The 16,826-nt window shown below is 49.7% G+C and overlaps 1 protein-coding gene across 1 annotated transcript; it reads right to left on the reverse strand.

Annotated features, from left to right (window-relative positions):
- Positions 1-43: 43 nt before the first annotated feature.
- On the reverse strand, positions 44-16,658 carry LOC143008132 (uncharacterized). Its single transcript, XM_076159740.1, has 8 exons — positions 16,518-16,658; positions 12,565-12,630; positions 8,503-8,686; positions 6,228-6,698; positions 5,518-5,976; positions 3,282-3,434; positions 1,043-1,228; positions 44-192 (listed from the first exon to the last, which is right to left on the reverse strand). Exons 1-8 carry the CDS (start codon positions 16,656-16,658, stop codon positions 44-46), a joined length of 1,809 nt encoding a protein of 602 aa, XP_076015855.1.
- Positions 16,659-16,826: the final 168 nt, after the last annotated feature.

Here is a 16,826-nt window from a genome sequence, read left to right on the forward strand (position 1 = left end):
CTCGCGCTCTTCTTCTTCTCCTGTTATCCGTTTATATGCGCCCTCAGCTCACTTCTAAGCATCTCTGGCTATCTGCCTCGGACTTTCCCCGGTTAATGATCCACCCCAGCGGTTTGATCTTTATTAATACGCCGTGTGCTGATGTCCCTGTAAAGCTTCCCTCCGCCACGCCCTGAAGGAGCGGCGGCGTGCCTGCGAGCAGACGAGAGGCGCTAGCACAGCTCATTAAAGGGAAGCCGCTCATTGCCATAAAGGCATGACTCAAGGCCAAGCGGGGCTACAGCTGTGTGCGTCTCCTCCTCCCCCCTGCATGTTGTCTTCACACACACACACACACTTGGACACACCTGTCTGACTGCTCCCTGTTATTAAAGTGGCGGTTTCTGCTTATCACGATCTCATTCTTAACCGTTATGAGTGATTTGATGCTGCAGGTTCCACACGACCACAAGCTTGTCAATCACGGTGAATTACAACGAACACAAAGATAATTCCATACTCTAATCGTCTGCGCTGGTGTTCAGCCAGGCAAATGTCTTCACAATTATATGGAGAAGTGCTGCAGTAACCTAGCACAATTTGGAGGTATATCTGCTTTACTTGAGTATGTGTGATGTATTATTGATCTTGCATAAAGTAATGTAACACTGTGGCAGGGATTGTTCCTTCTATTCTCATACAAATCGAGTATTTTCCCATCGTGGCTTTAGTACTTTCGAAGTACGAAGTGAAGAATGTCTTCCAGCGTTGCTGCACTTTGAGATCAGTGTTATTTTGTCTGGATTCTTTAATGTAATACCAGTTTGAGTCCACTCTTTCTGTGTGCGTGTGAACTTTGTTACAGGCGTGCACTTCCTCTTTTGGCTTGGCGTACTGGTCTGGATGTTTTTACTGGATTATACATAATTAATCCAGGCATGAGGTGTGTGTGTATTCTGCGTTCGCTTGGATTGAGATCAAATCCTCTTGCACTTGTGATGGATCTGTTTGTTTTGATTCCAGTGTGTGTGGATTGTGTGTATGTGCGGGGTTTTTGTAGTGCCTGAGTTCAGTCCTTGGTTGTACTGCATCCTAAACGTGGACCAGTCCTGGACCGGGGACAGCTCATGGGGACTCAGCAGGGTCTCGGGTTCCGGTCGGTCCAGGAGGAGCAGCCGGACTCGAGACAGCGAGCCAAGCTTGCCAGAGTCGCAACCCACCGTCAGTGTCGCCAAGCCCGGAGACAGAACTGCACAGGAGATAACAAAGAAGATCATGAACATGTCCTGCGGCGCTGCCAGAGAGTAAATACTATAAGAGGTGTGTGTTTGTGTGAGCACAGGTGAATCATATGGAGAAGTGCACAGATTAACAGTGCAGCTGCTGAGGGGAACCAGACCAACAAGTTATTTTGGCTCATATTCAGACTTATTATGTGTTTGCAAACAAGTGAAACGTGCGAGAGATGAGTCCAATTATTACCACAAACACACACACACGCACACACACATGCACACACACACACACACACACACACACACACACACATGCTGATGAGAAAAACAAAGGCAAATAAAGCAAAACCACGTCAGAGCCGTCAGGTGGTGGTGTAGGACAATATGAGCTAATGAGAAAATATGACAAAAGATGTGTCAGGGTTAGAGATTTATGAGATACGGCAAAAATACATAAAATGGAAAATAAAGCACTAAAAATCCATATTACACTGCATCATTGAGTGGCAATACAATCTTTTAAATAAATTGCATTTAAAAAAAATTAAAATTAAAATTAAAATGTATGTGTAAAAAATCGATAGTAAAATCCATCCCATAAATAAATGGACAGATATGCAGCAGACACATTTGACCTAAAGTGACTGTGTGACTCCTCTGGATTGGATGGAATAACTTGCTGAACTGGGTTATTAAATAATATTACCTCCACAGAAACCCAAACCCCCCCAGGCTCCAAAGTTCTCACCGTCACACCCAATTAAAAGCAGATCAGTGATGGTGTGGGCTCCGTGCCCATGCAAATCCCAGGCCCACGCTGGCTGGGTGTGGAGATGCTGTTCCTCTCAGAGGGGATTTCACACAACACGCTCCATTGCAGACAAACACGCACACACACACACACGCACGCACGCACGCGCGCGCGCACACACACGCACACGCACACACGCACACGCACACGCGCGCACACACACACACACACACACACACACACACACACACACACACACACACACACACACACACACACACACACACACACAGACACACAGACACACACACAGACACACACACACACACACACACACACACACACACAACCCTCTGCCCTAGCATCCCCTAAAAGACTTTGGAGACATCACAGTGACCCAGGCCTCCTTGACATGACAAAAATCTGAAGTTTTCAGATTTCGCTCCACTAAAATGTGAGCGTCCCGTCTGATCCGCACACAGACGTACACACAGACGTGCTGCCACATTTCACTTGGTAAGTCCCACTTGTGTAGTGTGTCGGTGTGTTTGCGTTTGGTAAAGTTATCCCTCAGGTGGGAGGAAGGAACTGTTGCTGACTTAAGGAGTCGTTGAGAGGAAGTCCCTGGGATAACTGAGGCTGGAACATAATATAGCCGCAAACACTTTCAGTTAGCCCGGGTATTAGGTCAGCAACTACCAAGAGAGACCCAAAGACACTCAGCAAACATGATGGCAGATAAGAGATGACTAAGCTTCTGATCAAGGTGCGGGTGCCACCCAATGGGAGTCACAGAGAGACCAGGAGCTGACGCAGTTTGGAGCAAAATCAAACTTGTACACACACACACACACACACACACACACACACAGCACATTAGCTCACATTTGGTCTGAGTTGATTTTATCACGCTGTGGCTGCGGCCGTCCTGATCCCCCCACATCCTCAGGGCTAAAGGTCACCGGGGTCAGACAGAGGTTCGGGTCAAGAAAGCAGGTTAAACACCTTGTCAGGGATTAAAGGGCTAAGTGAGATGGAGGAAGTCTTCACTGGCTAATGTCTCTCTCCACAGCTCAGTGAACCACCTCCAGGACACACACACACACACACACACGCACGGTATCTCAGCCATACACACATACACAGACATTGCATTTACTCGGCCTTTGTTTGCCCACATGCCCTCAGACGAGCTCAGTCCTCACATAAGAAAACAGATGTCTGATTGAGACGTAACTGACAGCTACAACAACAACTAACAGAGACACATTGAACAGAACACAATCTTCAGGGTGTGAGTGTGTATTAGTGTGTACCTGAGTCAGGTGTGGGGCACCCTACTGAGCTGAGCGGGAGGTCCAGGGACAGGCGGGAGGAGGACGGAGGGGCGATGGCCTCCAGCTCATCGAACATGTACGACTGACTGCAGCTCAGCTCAGAGTAATGCGAAGCTGTGGAGCGACATCGTCCTGCAACAGCAGAGGGAGGCAATATGAGAGGATGATGATAATGATGATGATTGGATATAACTGTAATGCTGTTATATGAGGAGGAAAGGAGGATATTCAGTGAAGGAGCGTCTCAGCTTAAAGAGGTGAGAACAAATATGAAAAAGCTCATGATTCTGTGTCCAACCATAACATTACATCATCACCATCATCATTTGTACTTGTGGTTTCATTGGTTGTGATGAGGAGTACCAAACAATGAATGAGGAAGAAGCCAGAAGCTAAGCTAACTCACTGAGACAAGATCACACCATCAATCTCATCTGGGCTTCCATGCACTCAGTTTAAGACTTCCCGTACACACACACACACACACACACACACACACACACACACACACACACACACACACACGCAAAACAAGGACCTCCATGAGTGAAGCCCACCAGGTGAGGTACGGCGTTACAGTCGGGGCCCCAGGGCCAAAGTGTCTCACCTTCAGTAAACAGCAGACGAGCGGCTCGGCCCTAAAGCCCTCATTACCACACGGCTCAGAGAGACGAGCAGGAAAACTGTCAGGATAAGCGCTAATTACTTATCTGCACTCAAACCATCACAAAACACCGTTGCGCGCGTGTATGTGTGTGAGTGTGTGTGTGTGGCGGGCTGAGGAATCAGAGGATTAGCGGCTGACACTGTTTCTCTGGGCGCCGTGTTTTGTCGCGGGCCTGAAAGACGATCGGCTTTTCTCACATTAGAAATGCAGAGCAGCTTGCACAGACAAAAGAATAATATATACGCAGCCTCTGCAAACTCTGCTCCTGCATGCCTGCACACATGTCCATGTATGAATGTACACACACACACACATTGCGCCATTGTGCACTTCAGCGTCTCTGTGCTCTCCTGACACACACAATGGAGGGACTTGACTCGACACTTCAAAGCATATTGCTGCTGTCAACTTAGCTGTCAGTCTCAGCAAGGACAAGGGCTGAAGGAGTCAGCCTCAGTTTTTTCGGGGAGGTTAAGGGTGCCGCAGGGGTGGCGGATGGGGGGGTGGGGGGTTTTATACGGCCCAGTCAGAAGCGCACAAGGCGTCCTCTGTGGAGGGGCCGGGCCGGGCTGAGACCACAATAGCCGGTGACCCGAGCCATTGTCCCGGACAGTTACACTCTGGAGATGGTTGCTGAAAACAGGTCAGCTCAGGGTCGAGCCTTTGGATTGTTGTAGGTCTGGCATGGGTGATATGAGAAAACCACACTGGGGGGGGGTCACAGAGGGGAGGCGACGCCCATCAGCCTGTGCGGCCCGTATATAAGGCCCAAAGACTCGCCTGCAGCACCTCACAGGCCAGGAAATGCGCCTGTTTGAGGCTGAGTCGCCTCCATCTGTGGCAACATAAATGAGCCAGTGACACTCTGCTGTAAAGAGAACAGCGTGGTCCCACACTGCCAGCACCCCCCCACCCCCCACTGTCCTGTACCAAACAGAGAACAGTAGAAAAGAGAAAATCCCTACACAATTTCCACATTGTTTGCTTTCTTTCCTAAAGTCCCTGAAGGAGTCAGATGTCAGTGGCCCCCGTCCTTTATCTCTATTCTGAACGGTAAATTAGTGGCCGCAGAAAAGCCGGCGAGGTATTCTATTGTGACGGCGCTGCACTCAATGTTCCGCCGTCAGCGAGCGGCGGTCAGTGTGGATTTATGACCGTCGGCTGCACGTCTCCTCTCCGAGTGCGGAGAATAGCGGGTGACGAAGGGGAGCCGAGGGGCACACGAGGTAGGGACCCCGGCTCCTATTGTAGGGGCCTCACGCCTTTGAACGGGGAATCAAGCTGTACCAGCTTTTCATCAAAGCCGTCCTTTCATCTGCTGATTTAGAGGATAAATAAATGCTCTCTGCGTTATTTATTGTGGAGGAGGAGGAGAAGGAGGCGACAAAACAAGTGGACAGCAACGCTTTCACAATGCGTGGATGGGGAGGCAGAAAGCATTGTGACCCCCCCCCCCCACCCCCCCACTATGGAAGCAGGCTTTTCTCCAGGGCTCTTTGTGAGCGAGTGGAGGTTCCATGTTCTGTTCTGACTCAGCTCCTTCCTCACCTCGGACGGGGGAGATGGGAGGCAGAACGGGCCAGCGCTCAGACACCCACTTCAGCCGCCCCGTTGTAGAGGAAGGAGACGGCCCCTCTTCTGACCTGACTGTCCTCTGCGGGCTGGGGCAGGACGACCAGGTGGCAGAAGGGGAGGATGCTGGAGCCAGGCCGTGATCTACCTCTGAGGACGGGGCTGAAGCACAACCTGTGGAGGCGTCACGCTGGACATCACGTGATGATGCTGTATGTCTGCCATCGCACTGAGGCTGTCTGGAGGCTCCATGAGGACGGACGCCTGAGTCTGGACTGCGCGAGAGGGGTTTGGTCCGGACAGGAAGTGGCTGGAGAGGTGGAGCAGCCACGTCGTCTGGGGGTGGGTGGGGGTCGATTCCCGCCAGAGGGCGAGACACTGAGGGAAGAGGCGGCTCAGAGGGACGAGCGACAGACTCCAAATCTCCGGTACCTGCTGCAGGAGAGATAAGAACACAGTGAGATCACACAGCGAGTCATCAGCTGTCATCAGCTCTCAGCGGAGTTGTGGAAGCTACTTTTCAAGCTACAAAGGAAAAGTAACTGATTGCATTAAAGCTAATTGTTTCTTTATCAGTGAATTCCAGAAACCATATAGAAAAATATTGCATTCATGGAAAACACTTTGTGATGATTTGAAGCTTTGTAAAGCTACAAAGCTACTTGTGGTTTTAAAACCTCCTTTACCAGACAGGACGCTGCTCCTGCCGCTGGCCAAGTCAGTGCTCCGGCTGAACAGGCTGGAGGGGGGGCGGCTGAAGTCTGACAAGGAGCCATCAGAAAGCCTGGACACCGGGGACCTTGGAGACATTGGAGACATTGGAGAGACTGAAGACACTGGACATGTTGGGGATGCTGAGGGTTCTGGTCCATCAGGCCTCAGACGCTGCTTCCTATCTGTCCCTGCGGAACTGCCAGGCTCCAAAGCTAGTTGTGGTCGTCTTTCCCTCTCCTGAACGTCCTCCTTCCCCTCTGGACTGAGGTGAGGGAGACATGGAGGCGTCTTTGGGTCGCATCTCTGTCCTCCAGAGTCATCGTGAGGGACGTCTTCGGGCAGAAGTGTTGGGTTGATGGTGGACGGCGGTGGATTTTCCTGGACAGCATCAGCAGTGTGCCGACCTCCGCCCAGGCCTCTGTCCTGCACACCAACTCTCCTGCCTTGATGGGGACCAGAAACACCATCAAAGCAATCAAGCAATTCATGAAGTTTATGTCTGAATTAGGTCACTGAAGTTGGTTTCTGTAAGCTGCAGCATTCAGAAGATATTTGGTGTTTTGTTCACTTATCTGGTCTGTAGGTCTTTGAATGGACCTGTATGGATCAGAAGACATCAAGGAGCCTCTAAACACTCCTCTACCTGAGGCTCTAAACAAATTGTTCTCCTGTCGCCTTAAAGCAAAGTGAAGTGTGATATGCTCAATCGAAAACCAGGACTGGATCTGGGTACATTTGAGTATCGTCCTGGGATAACAAAGCCCTCCGAATGCTGACGTGGGGCCGTGAGTCATGCTTGTGAGACATTCATCATCATCATCTGCAAAAACCTGCTGGTGACACGTTCGTTTCCCAGTTTCCCCCCTGAGACGCCAGAGCAAACACTCGTCACCCTGCTGAGCGGGTCAGGCGCCTGACAAAGGAAGGAGAGAGAGAGAGAGAGAGAGAGAGAGAAGCCGCCCGGCTGGACCAGCTGCCTGTTTCCCAACTCAGGCACTGGTTCACAAAGGATGCCCGGGAGTCAGCGGAGGAAAAACATACAATGCTTCACACGCGCTGGAGGTGGTTGGATATCAGATCTTCTATAAACACTTTTTGGACTCACTGAGAAGTTTCCTCAGGTCTGCCAGTGGCACCATTCTAACTTCTAACTCTGTCAGGTCTCATACCAAACTATTATCTCCTCTCCTCCTCTTGACGTTCCCTTTCTTCCTCCACAAACATCAACTCCAACTAACACAACCTCCCATTTCCCGTCTCCATTCTTCCCCTACGCCTAAGCACACCCCTTCTTTTCTTGCCCTCCTCCCTTTTTTGACCAGTGTGCCTGGCACACTGTGAGTGTGTGTGTGTGTGTGTGTGTGTGTGTGTGTGTGTGTGTGTGTGAGGAGGGTGGGCTGTCAGACAATGTGCTCTTGTTTCCTGGGGGTCTGCCACAGAGAGGAGTCAGCACCGGGGATAAAGAGAACACACTGGAGAGCACATTGCTGCACAGCGCCTCTCACAAAAGCCGGCCATTCCCATCTGTTACACACACACACACACACAAGTGTATGTGTACCGATGCGGGGGTGCATATGAATGACATGTGTCAGAACGCAAAGCTACACACACACCGCTCTTCATCCAGCGCAGCTTGATTCTTCAGGCAGGGAGGTTAATAATGATTGTGAGGAAGCTGAACAGCATATGGTAGAATAATTAGTATTAGACCTTGGTGTGGAGAAATGCCCCCCTCCTTGTTATACACACACACACACACACACACACACACACACACACACACACACACACACACACACACACACACACACACACACACACACACATACACACACACACACACACTGCTCGGTGCCCTATCCACGCTGAAAGCAGTGCCACGCTGAGCAGCAGAGGTGCGCTCTGGGAAGAAAAATGCCTTCACATCAGAGGCTCTGAAAGGAGGCCAGAGTGTAGCCTTTCAGCCTCAGCAGAGGGCCACCAGGAGGGCGGCGCTGTGGGCACTTCCTCCACACAAGACATGACGGCTGAGATTTGCACTTAACCAGACGCAACCACAGAGGGAGATTAGAAGCTAACGAAGAGCTTGGTGCCCTTGCTGGAGGAGGAGGAGGGGAGGGAGAGAGAAAAATCATAATGAGCAGAGCTGTGGAGTCAAACGGGTTGGTGCCCCCTCCTCTTCCTCCCTCCTCCTTAGGTCTGTGATGGTGTGAAAGCACCAGGTGTGGTGTTGATAAGCCTCACCCGCAAGCGATTGGCTCCTCGGGGCAGGGAGGGCTCGGATTTGGTGTGTTTTCCTCAGAGACGGAGGCTGCGGTCTGGACTCGGTGCTCAGCAAACGAGCCGGTCTGAGGTCTGCTGGACGCACTTTCATGTGGGACAGGAAGCGAGGACAGAGCGCCAGGCCATGAGGGCGAGCAGCACGAACCTACCAGAAGATAAGGACATGAAGAAAACAATACAAGATGAGTTTGGAGTCATTATCCACACAAAACATGGCGATACAACAGTGGTTAAAATAAGAAGACATCATGAATAAAACAAAGAATAAAAGCACCATGCAGACCATAATGCATTTAAGATCAAATCAGGAATTTAAAAAGAAGCAAAATGAAATAGAAAAGAAATCCAGTGATAAAATGTAATTTAACAACAACAATAATAATAGTTTGTTATATTTCATTGTATATACATACTTTATAGTTATATGTGTGTTTATGTGTATTTTATTTGCAGTTCTTATTTCATTTTATTTTATAAGATCATGAAACATAAACATAAATAGATGTACAATTAAAATTCGACTGAATATAGTTTAAAAATACATTTAAGAATATTCAAATCAAAATCAAACCACACAAGTATACTTGATAACTTTGGAGTATACATAAACCCTGAGAGGGCTTTAAGTTCTCGGAGCTCAGTCATGCACGGTGACACTAGTGCCCCCTTGTGTCCACACACAGCACAGCAGGTACATTCAGCTTTGCCTGGAGGTTAAACCCTTCTCTCCTGCCTGACAGAGCAGTAGAACATGATCTGATAAACTCTGCGCCGCTCTGTGTGCTCACCAGCCAGCCGCACAAAAAAGCAGGCAGGACGGTAAATAGTGGAAACACGGCTGCAGCACGCCAACCAGAGAAAGGCAGCCAGCGTGCGCCTCCGTGGCCTTTGGTGAACAAACAGTTGTAATAAATGGCCCTGTGAGATATACACACACACACACACACACACACACACACACACACACACACACACACACACACACACACACACACACACACACACACACACACACACACACACACACACACACACACACACACACACACACACACCGGGCTTCTATTTGTCTTGGATTGAAGCAGCATTAGAGACGTTGAAACAAAGTTCAGCTCCTCTGCTTTTAACACACAATAAGAGCAAACACACACACACACGCATACACGGATTGCACATCTGTGTGTGTATCCATGCTGTGATAAAGCAGAACAGAGAGAGAGAGAGCGAGAGCGAGAGCGAGAGCGAGAGAGAGAGAGAGAGAGAGAGAGAGCGAGAGAGAGAGAGAGAGAGAGAGCGAGCAAGAGAGAGAGAGAGAGAGAGAGAGAGAGAGGACGGTGGGCGGACTGTCTGTGACTCACACAGGGAGGATCAGCTTTTAAATCCTAGCACCATCTCCCCTGATTCCCTGCTCTCAGATCTGAGGGCTTTACAGATTTGCATTCTTGTGATGTAAAGAGGGACAAGCAAGGTAGAAACAGTAGAACAAGAGGCGGCAGCGTGCCTTCCTCCTCGCTGCCCCTCCTCCTCCCCTTTCGGCCTCCCGGTTCCCCGTCACTCAGGCCCGTCAGGAGCTTGAGAGGAGCTTTGGGAGGCGAGACTGTGCTGGTGTCATCAGACTCAGGACCTTCTGCAGTGCAGGTCCAGGCATGATGTCACTATCACCTCTCTTTCTTTCCCTCCTTTTGTGCTTCCTTCATTGTTTATTGGGTTCCTTGATCCCCAAGAACGCTGCTCGAGTAAAACTCAAATCCTCTTCTTCCTCCCTTTCCAGATGGTCACCCTGAAAGTAAAATTGTTGTCTCTAATACTTGTCTACTTCTACTTTAAACTAGGTAAACTCTGCTTATCAGGTCTTAAGTAGACCTGTCATCTGTAGAATGGAGCCTTATGGATCCATGAAACCACCGTCCTTAAAGCCTCTAAAAGCTCCTCTGCATGAAGTTCTGAGTTTAGTTAGATAGTGATATGTAGAGTTGGGTGCAGAGCTGGGTGGCACAGTGACATCAGTACTGTCAGTTGGTATTACAGTAATTTCACTTGTGGTAAACACCCTCCAGGCTGGCTGGTGCGGCCTCCCTCGGGCCCCTGCAGGCCCCCAGGAAACAGGCTGACCTCCTGGCGTCAGGCAACCCACACGCTGTCCTCACACAGCCAGAGCCGCCTAATGTCATTACGGGCCTGTTTGTGGTCAGCGGCGCTCTGATTGAGACGTGCGCACAGTGCTGCTAGATGAATGTAGGAAGTCTATTAGTTAGTCAGAGTCCCAGATGGCCGGCAGAGGACAGACCGGCGTGTGCTCCCTCACCCTCCCTCACCTCTAAACACACATGTACACACACACACAGACACACAGATGCATTCACAGGCGCACACATGCACACACACTTAATTACACTGTCTCTGAGTGCACCCTCTGACAGGCGGACGGCCACGGGCAGAGACAGAAGTGTGTCTATGTCCCAGCCTCTGCAGAGACAGAGAATTCCTCACAGAGCCGCAGCACAAGAAAGCAAGAAAGCAAGAAAGCAGGCTTAGGCCCTAACAAGGTTAAACCCCTGAAAAAGAGCCACTTTTTAAATCATGGAGATTTGTGTTTCTGCAGGGTGTAATTAGCTTTGCTGCGGGGGAGGAGGGGGGGCGGACGGAGGGTCGGGATGCTGGCGAGGAGGGGGGGGGGGGGGGGGGGGGGGACAGTGGGGTGCATTGTGGAGTCCGGCGGATTCAGGGGAGTAAATCTGATTATCAGCTCGTGTCAGAAGCCAGGCTCAGATGCAAGCTTAGCATTCAGAGCAACTTTCTGCTTTTTCGATGGCTGGACAATGACCCCACTTTGCAGGGCCCCCGCGGCCCCAGAGGGTCTGCCAAGTCTGCCCCCCCCCCCCCCCCCCCCCCCCACAACCCCCAAGCCCCCACCACATCCCGCAACACAACACGAGGGGGAAAACACGGCTCCAGTACAGTACGGCTCTCACAATAACAAGTTCCTGCTTTATCACTAACTTATCCAGGACAAAGTGAAGAATCCTTTTATTTAATCGTTTTAATCCATAGATCATTAAGAAGCAAAACTGGACTGCAGAAGAATCAGGAACCAGACTTATCAAGACTCACATATAGAAAGTCTTTTTCCCCATGTGCACCTGTGGATCCTGGTGGGGGTCTGGTTATCATTTCAGGCCTTTGATGTCATAACGAAGCGTTTTGTGAAGCGGCCAACAGATTCAAATGTGACTCTGCTACTACGGATCCTTTCAAAGGTCCAAATATCTCCACTCAGCTCCAACTTACAAAGGAAAACGTGTCAGTGACGTAGTTTAGGTGTAAATGAGCTGAAGGCCGAGGTCGTAAAAGCGGCGCTGACCTCTGCGTGCAAACAGCCACGTGTACTAAGATTTAAACGGTGGCTGGCGGCTTGTTTGGGCACCTGTAGCGGGTTTTCTGTCCCCGTGCATTCTGAGCCGCTCTGGCCCATTGCAGCTTGTGTCCCGGGCGACAGTATAGACGCTCTGGAGGTTTTACCATCACAATGCTCGGCCATTTATTCGACATATCAGGAGAGGAGACGTGAAGAGGCTGGGGGGCGGGGGGAGTAGGGGCTTGATGAACTTGGGTGAATGCGGGAGTGCTGCAGGCAGTTGAGGATGTAAATGAGGCCGTAAGGACCGGCGAGCGTCTTTGTCCGCCAACTTTACTTGTTTGTTTAACCAGAAGCCAAAGACAGGAAGCTGGCCCACACAACTCTGCTCGTTCCCATGGTAACCCCTCTGTTAATTGTGCCACATGCACTCTCAGACGCTTTTCAGCAAAGGAGAGAGGTGGGGACTCGCATGAAGGGAAGCGTGTGCGCTTGTGTGTGCGTGTGTGTGCGTTTGTGTGCGACTTCTTAGAGCGAAGGTTAGTTTTTGGCGTTATTGTTTTAGGGGATTTCCTCCCTGAGCAAACAACAAGTGGCCTCCAGACGTGTTTATTAATGCAAACAAAAGCCTGATTGTTGTGATGTTGGTGTTGTGTTGCTGCACTCACAGTGTGGCTGCAGAGGCCTCGATCCCACAGCACGGCGGGACTGACAAACGACACGTACACGCCTCCCTGCAGAAATGAGGAGAAGAAGAAGAAGAGGAGGAAGAAGAGGAACGCTATAAAAAAAAAAGCTCTGAGGAAGAAAAACAGAACGAGTTCAAGCAGTTCAAAGACAAATACAAATGTGTCACATAGAAACTAAAAGCTGCTTCAGATGTTTAGTTTTAAGCAAAAGAAGAGTCGATCAATCAGCCAATTAATCTCATCTCATTTGTAGCATTTATTCCTACAATAGCTGTGATTCAAAGTGCTTCAGAGAAACATTTGACTGAAAACAAATTAAAATCAGTCAAAATAAAACAATAAAATAAAAAAAAAGTAAAAATCTAAATGCAACAAAATATTGATTGCATTTCTCTGTTTTATTCATTGTAAAGTCCTATAGTTACTTGACAACAAACATCCAATATTAATCATCTTTGGAGTGCCAGGAAGACAGACTAGAGCACACACACACGCGCACACATACACACGCACACACGCACAGACTTAAAGCTTATTGTGCTGACAGAAGACTCAGCTCCATCTAAAGACGATAGAGTTTTCCATATGTAGATGAACTGCTCTGTGTCACTCTGTCTGCTGCTCTGTGGGGCTCGTCTAAGGACAATGATTGGATCCTGCCAGACAAATATAAAGCCACACAGCAAGAGGGCCCTCCAGAGACAACTGAGCCCTGCCAGAGCATTAATGACCCCTGTGTCTCCATCACTGAGCCGCTGTCACACACTTCCACAGGTTAGAACGGCTGCAGCGTCATGGCGTTTGCTCTCCCGCTTCATCTGTTAACCTGTAGGCTTTCACTGACAGTGCGTGGCCTCTCGGCTCTGTGGGTGCATCAGTGTGACCCACGGGCCAGGGGGCGCCGTGTTTACTCATCAATCACCGCAGAGACACACACGCGTCCCCGGCCGGCGCCCAGCAGTCAGCACAGCGGCTCATCCATCTCTCTTTGCAGCTCCTGGCAGCTCCCAGGAGCTCAGGAGGTGATCCACTCCAGGGAGGAGCAGCGGCAGGTCCGCCCGGGACACACCTCTCATTAATGGGCTGTAACCCCAGAGAAGAGTAGGTGAAAGGGGGCGAGAGACAATAGATCCCGACGTGTGTGTAGAAGTGTGTGAGGAGGGGGTGACCTCTGACTGTCAGCTCTTCCTCTCTACTGGCTGACTCTCACTGCAGCACAAATAAATGTACTTATGTGTCATTTTCACATTGGACTGACTGATTCAGTGCCGCTTTGCAAAGCTAGAGGGCAGCATTTCATCCTCTGCATTGTCTTCATTTCAGACTCTGCTCTTTAAGAATCTGCTGGATTCAACAAAAGACCATTACATGTGATTACACATATTAGACCAGACAATATTATTAAATACTGCGTCTGCTTGGGATAAAATACAGTACCTCATAAATACTCGCCAGCCTTAAAAGGAGCCTTAATTGCAGCCAGAACAATTAACCCAGGGGGGCCAACAGCTTATTTCCCCCTGAATCGTGGGTGCTTGTGGCCTGATGACCTTGTTGTAAGTAATTACATACTGGATGTGAAATCAAGTGCATTTTCAGGGCCGTGCATGGTGGAGTGGCTAAAATCTAAAAGGAAAAACTAGGAGGACAAATGGCAAAACAATATAAACTAGAGGGGCCCTGCAATTACAGCTCAATCAAAGGCAATTAACAGGTTACAGCCCAGACCCCCCGATCATCCAGGTGGAGCTGCTATGGTTTGTGAGATCCAAATGTTTAAGGCTAAACACAAAATGGAGAAAGGATCTACAGAGTGGAAACGGTACGCAAAGATATTCATGAGAAACTTAAGTTATCACGCAACCATCTGATTTGTGTGAAAATCGTGTCCCTGATTGAACATTGATTGAACGTCTCCTTCTCTTCATCTTATTCAAACTGGCCACCAAGTATCATGACAATGGGATTGTAACGTTTTGCGTAATCATGCTGACAAACCAACACACAAACGATGTAATGTGTGAAATAAACATGACATATAAATATAAATATGACAAATAAACTTGAAACTTGTAATGTAGAGAAAGTTAAGTTAATCAATGGCGACTGAGCAGAATCATAGCCCTCGCTCTGCCTCTGATGACATCATTTGACCCATCATCATCACACACACACACACACACACACACACACACACACACACAGAGGGTTTGTCTAAAGTGATTCCTCTTCTTTTTTTCCTCCTCCTTCAATCCATCTGATGAGATTAAGGAGATTCCTGGCAGATGGGGTTTCCACTGTGCACGTATCTCCCGGTTCCATGCGGCTCCACCCTGAGGTGCTTCCTGTCATCGGGGATGTTAGCGAGCTTGGCGCGGCGTGGGCTGGAAGGACTCGACAGGAAGTTCAGATGTACCACGGGCGCGTGCCAGCAGGGGGGAAATATGGTCAAATATGGTCAATTTTATCAATAATGAGTGGGTGGAAGGGTCAAAATCAAATTACCAATTTGGAGCTAATCACCAGAGCTGTGGCTGCTCTGTGCTCTGCGCTCTGTACTCTGTGCTCTGTGCTCTGTGCTCGGCCTGCTCCTCTCTCTGGTGATTCCTGCTGCCATCTGTCAGTCTTTCTCAGGGGAGCCCTTCCTTTGCTCCCGAGCACCAGGCTGGATGTTTTATTAATTCCGTTTCACCTGATTACACCCCGTCTGCGACTCGGGGCACATTAATGGGCATTTAATCAACGTTTAATTACGTGAGCTAGCAGCCCGGGGAAGAGATCTGCCTCCTGGTGAGGTCAGCACGGACTGGAAGAGCCAAGGCACACACATCTTATGTAAGGCGACAAAACACACAGTGCATTTACTTACACTCAATACTGAGTATTTGTCCTCACTGTGATTAGGCCGTGCATGCACATACATGCACGTGAGCAATATGTTCCACCTGCTCTCTGCCTTAACATGATCATTTACATGCCGGAATAAATCCATTTACGTTGTTAACTCTAAATAAACAAACTTTGATTTGTGCCAATGTCAGTCACATGAAGGTGTATACGCAATGTTTAAAAAGGCCTGAATCACAGTTTAATCACAGTTTTAACGTGCATGTAAACATGCTGATGGAGACAAAGACGTGATGGCGATTCTAAAGCCGAAGATAAAAGTTTGAAAGCTCACAGCAGGAGACTCGACAGTGATGCACAAAACAACGGATGAGGAGATGCAGCTCAGAAACAATCGGACAAAACAGGCCGAGCTATTAAAGGCAAACAAAAGGGCAGAGGGCGACCACCTCAGCATGGCTCGGGCCAGGTTAGAGGCGCCACAGAATGGGAGAGCGGCCGGACACAGCGCCTGAAAGCCCGGGGTCAGCAATAATGAGCCGTGAATGGTGAGCATCCCACCAATCCTGTTTGATGGGGGTCTGTCCCTGGCAGGCTCCTGCCCGGCCTCGCTCCGGTGTTTGGTTGTTTGCTCACGTTGGGCTCTGGGTCAGGGGGCTGCAAGGGATCCGTGACCCCGAAATGAGCTCTGGGAGACAGTGGGGACCCCTGCTGGCAGGACAGAGCTCCTTTTATGCTTTAATCTGCTGCCAAAGGGGGATCAATATGGCGACTATTGCAGAGGGATTGTGTACAGCTTTGGGTTGGCGCACCATCAACAAAAGCACAGCTCCTCTGCCACCAGCCGCCACAATGACCTGTGGGACAGTGGCACACCAGCGGCTAACCTACTTAACATTCATTAGTGTCAGAGGTGGACAGATGCTCCGGCTCGTATGGATCCTCTCTCTCGTGTCCTCCACATGGGGCTCATTGAGCAGCGTTTGACGTGTCTTTCATTGGGGATGGCGGAGTCGTGGGCGGTGGCGGCAGCAGGCCGTCGTGCTGTGGATTAGGAAAAGCTGGGTGGGCATGTTTAGACTCACCGTGTCGGCGCGCTGCAGCCAGCGGGAGTCACGGGGCGGCCAGGTGCAAGTGGTGACCGGGAGCTTGAGCCGAGGATGCTTGGAGGCAGCGGTGTGATTTCTGCAGGGTTTGTTTCCCCATCGAAGCTCTGGGACCCACATGTCCAACACGCTGGAATCTCACGGGTTCACCTTCAAAGTCCTCAAACTGATAGGATATACAATCATTTGCCTCAGGAGAATGTCTTGGATAACAGCGTGAGCGACTGAGGGTAGAAGGGAGAGAACAAAACTTCTCTGTGGGAGGCTGAGAAATGCAGTGTAGTTAAA

This window comes from Genypterus blacodes, unplaced genomic scaffold (assembly GCF_046128005.1).
Source record: "Genypterus blacodes isolate CSIRO-AG114 ecotype Tasmania unplaced genomic scaffold, CSIRO-AGI_Gbla_v1 ptg000099l_1, whole genome shotgun sequence".
In the NCBI taxonomy this organism is placed as follows: Eukaryota; Metazoa; Chordata; class Actinopteri; order Ophidiiformes; family Ophidiidae; genus Genypterus; species Genypterus blacodes.

Excerpts from the sequence above, each read along its gene's own strand:
- LOC143008132 (XM_076159740.1), bottom strand. The coding sequence starts at position 16,658 with ATGTGGGTCCCAGAGCTTCGATGGGGAAACAAACCCTGCAGAAATCAC. Across the intron at positions 8,687-12,564 it reads GAGGCCTCTGCAGCCACACT|GTTCGTGCTGCTCGCCCTCA; the intron begins GTGAGTGCAGCA and ends ATCTTCTGGTAG. Across the intron at positions 5,977-6,227 it reads CAGGAGCAGCGTCCTGTCTG|CAGGTACCGGAGATTTGGAG; the intron begins GTAAAGGAGGTT and ends TCTCTCCTGCAG.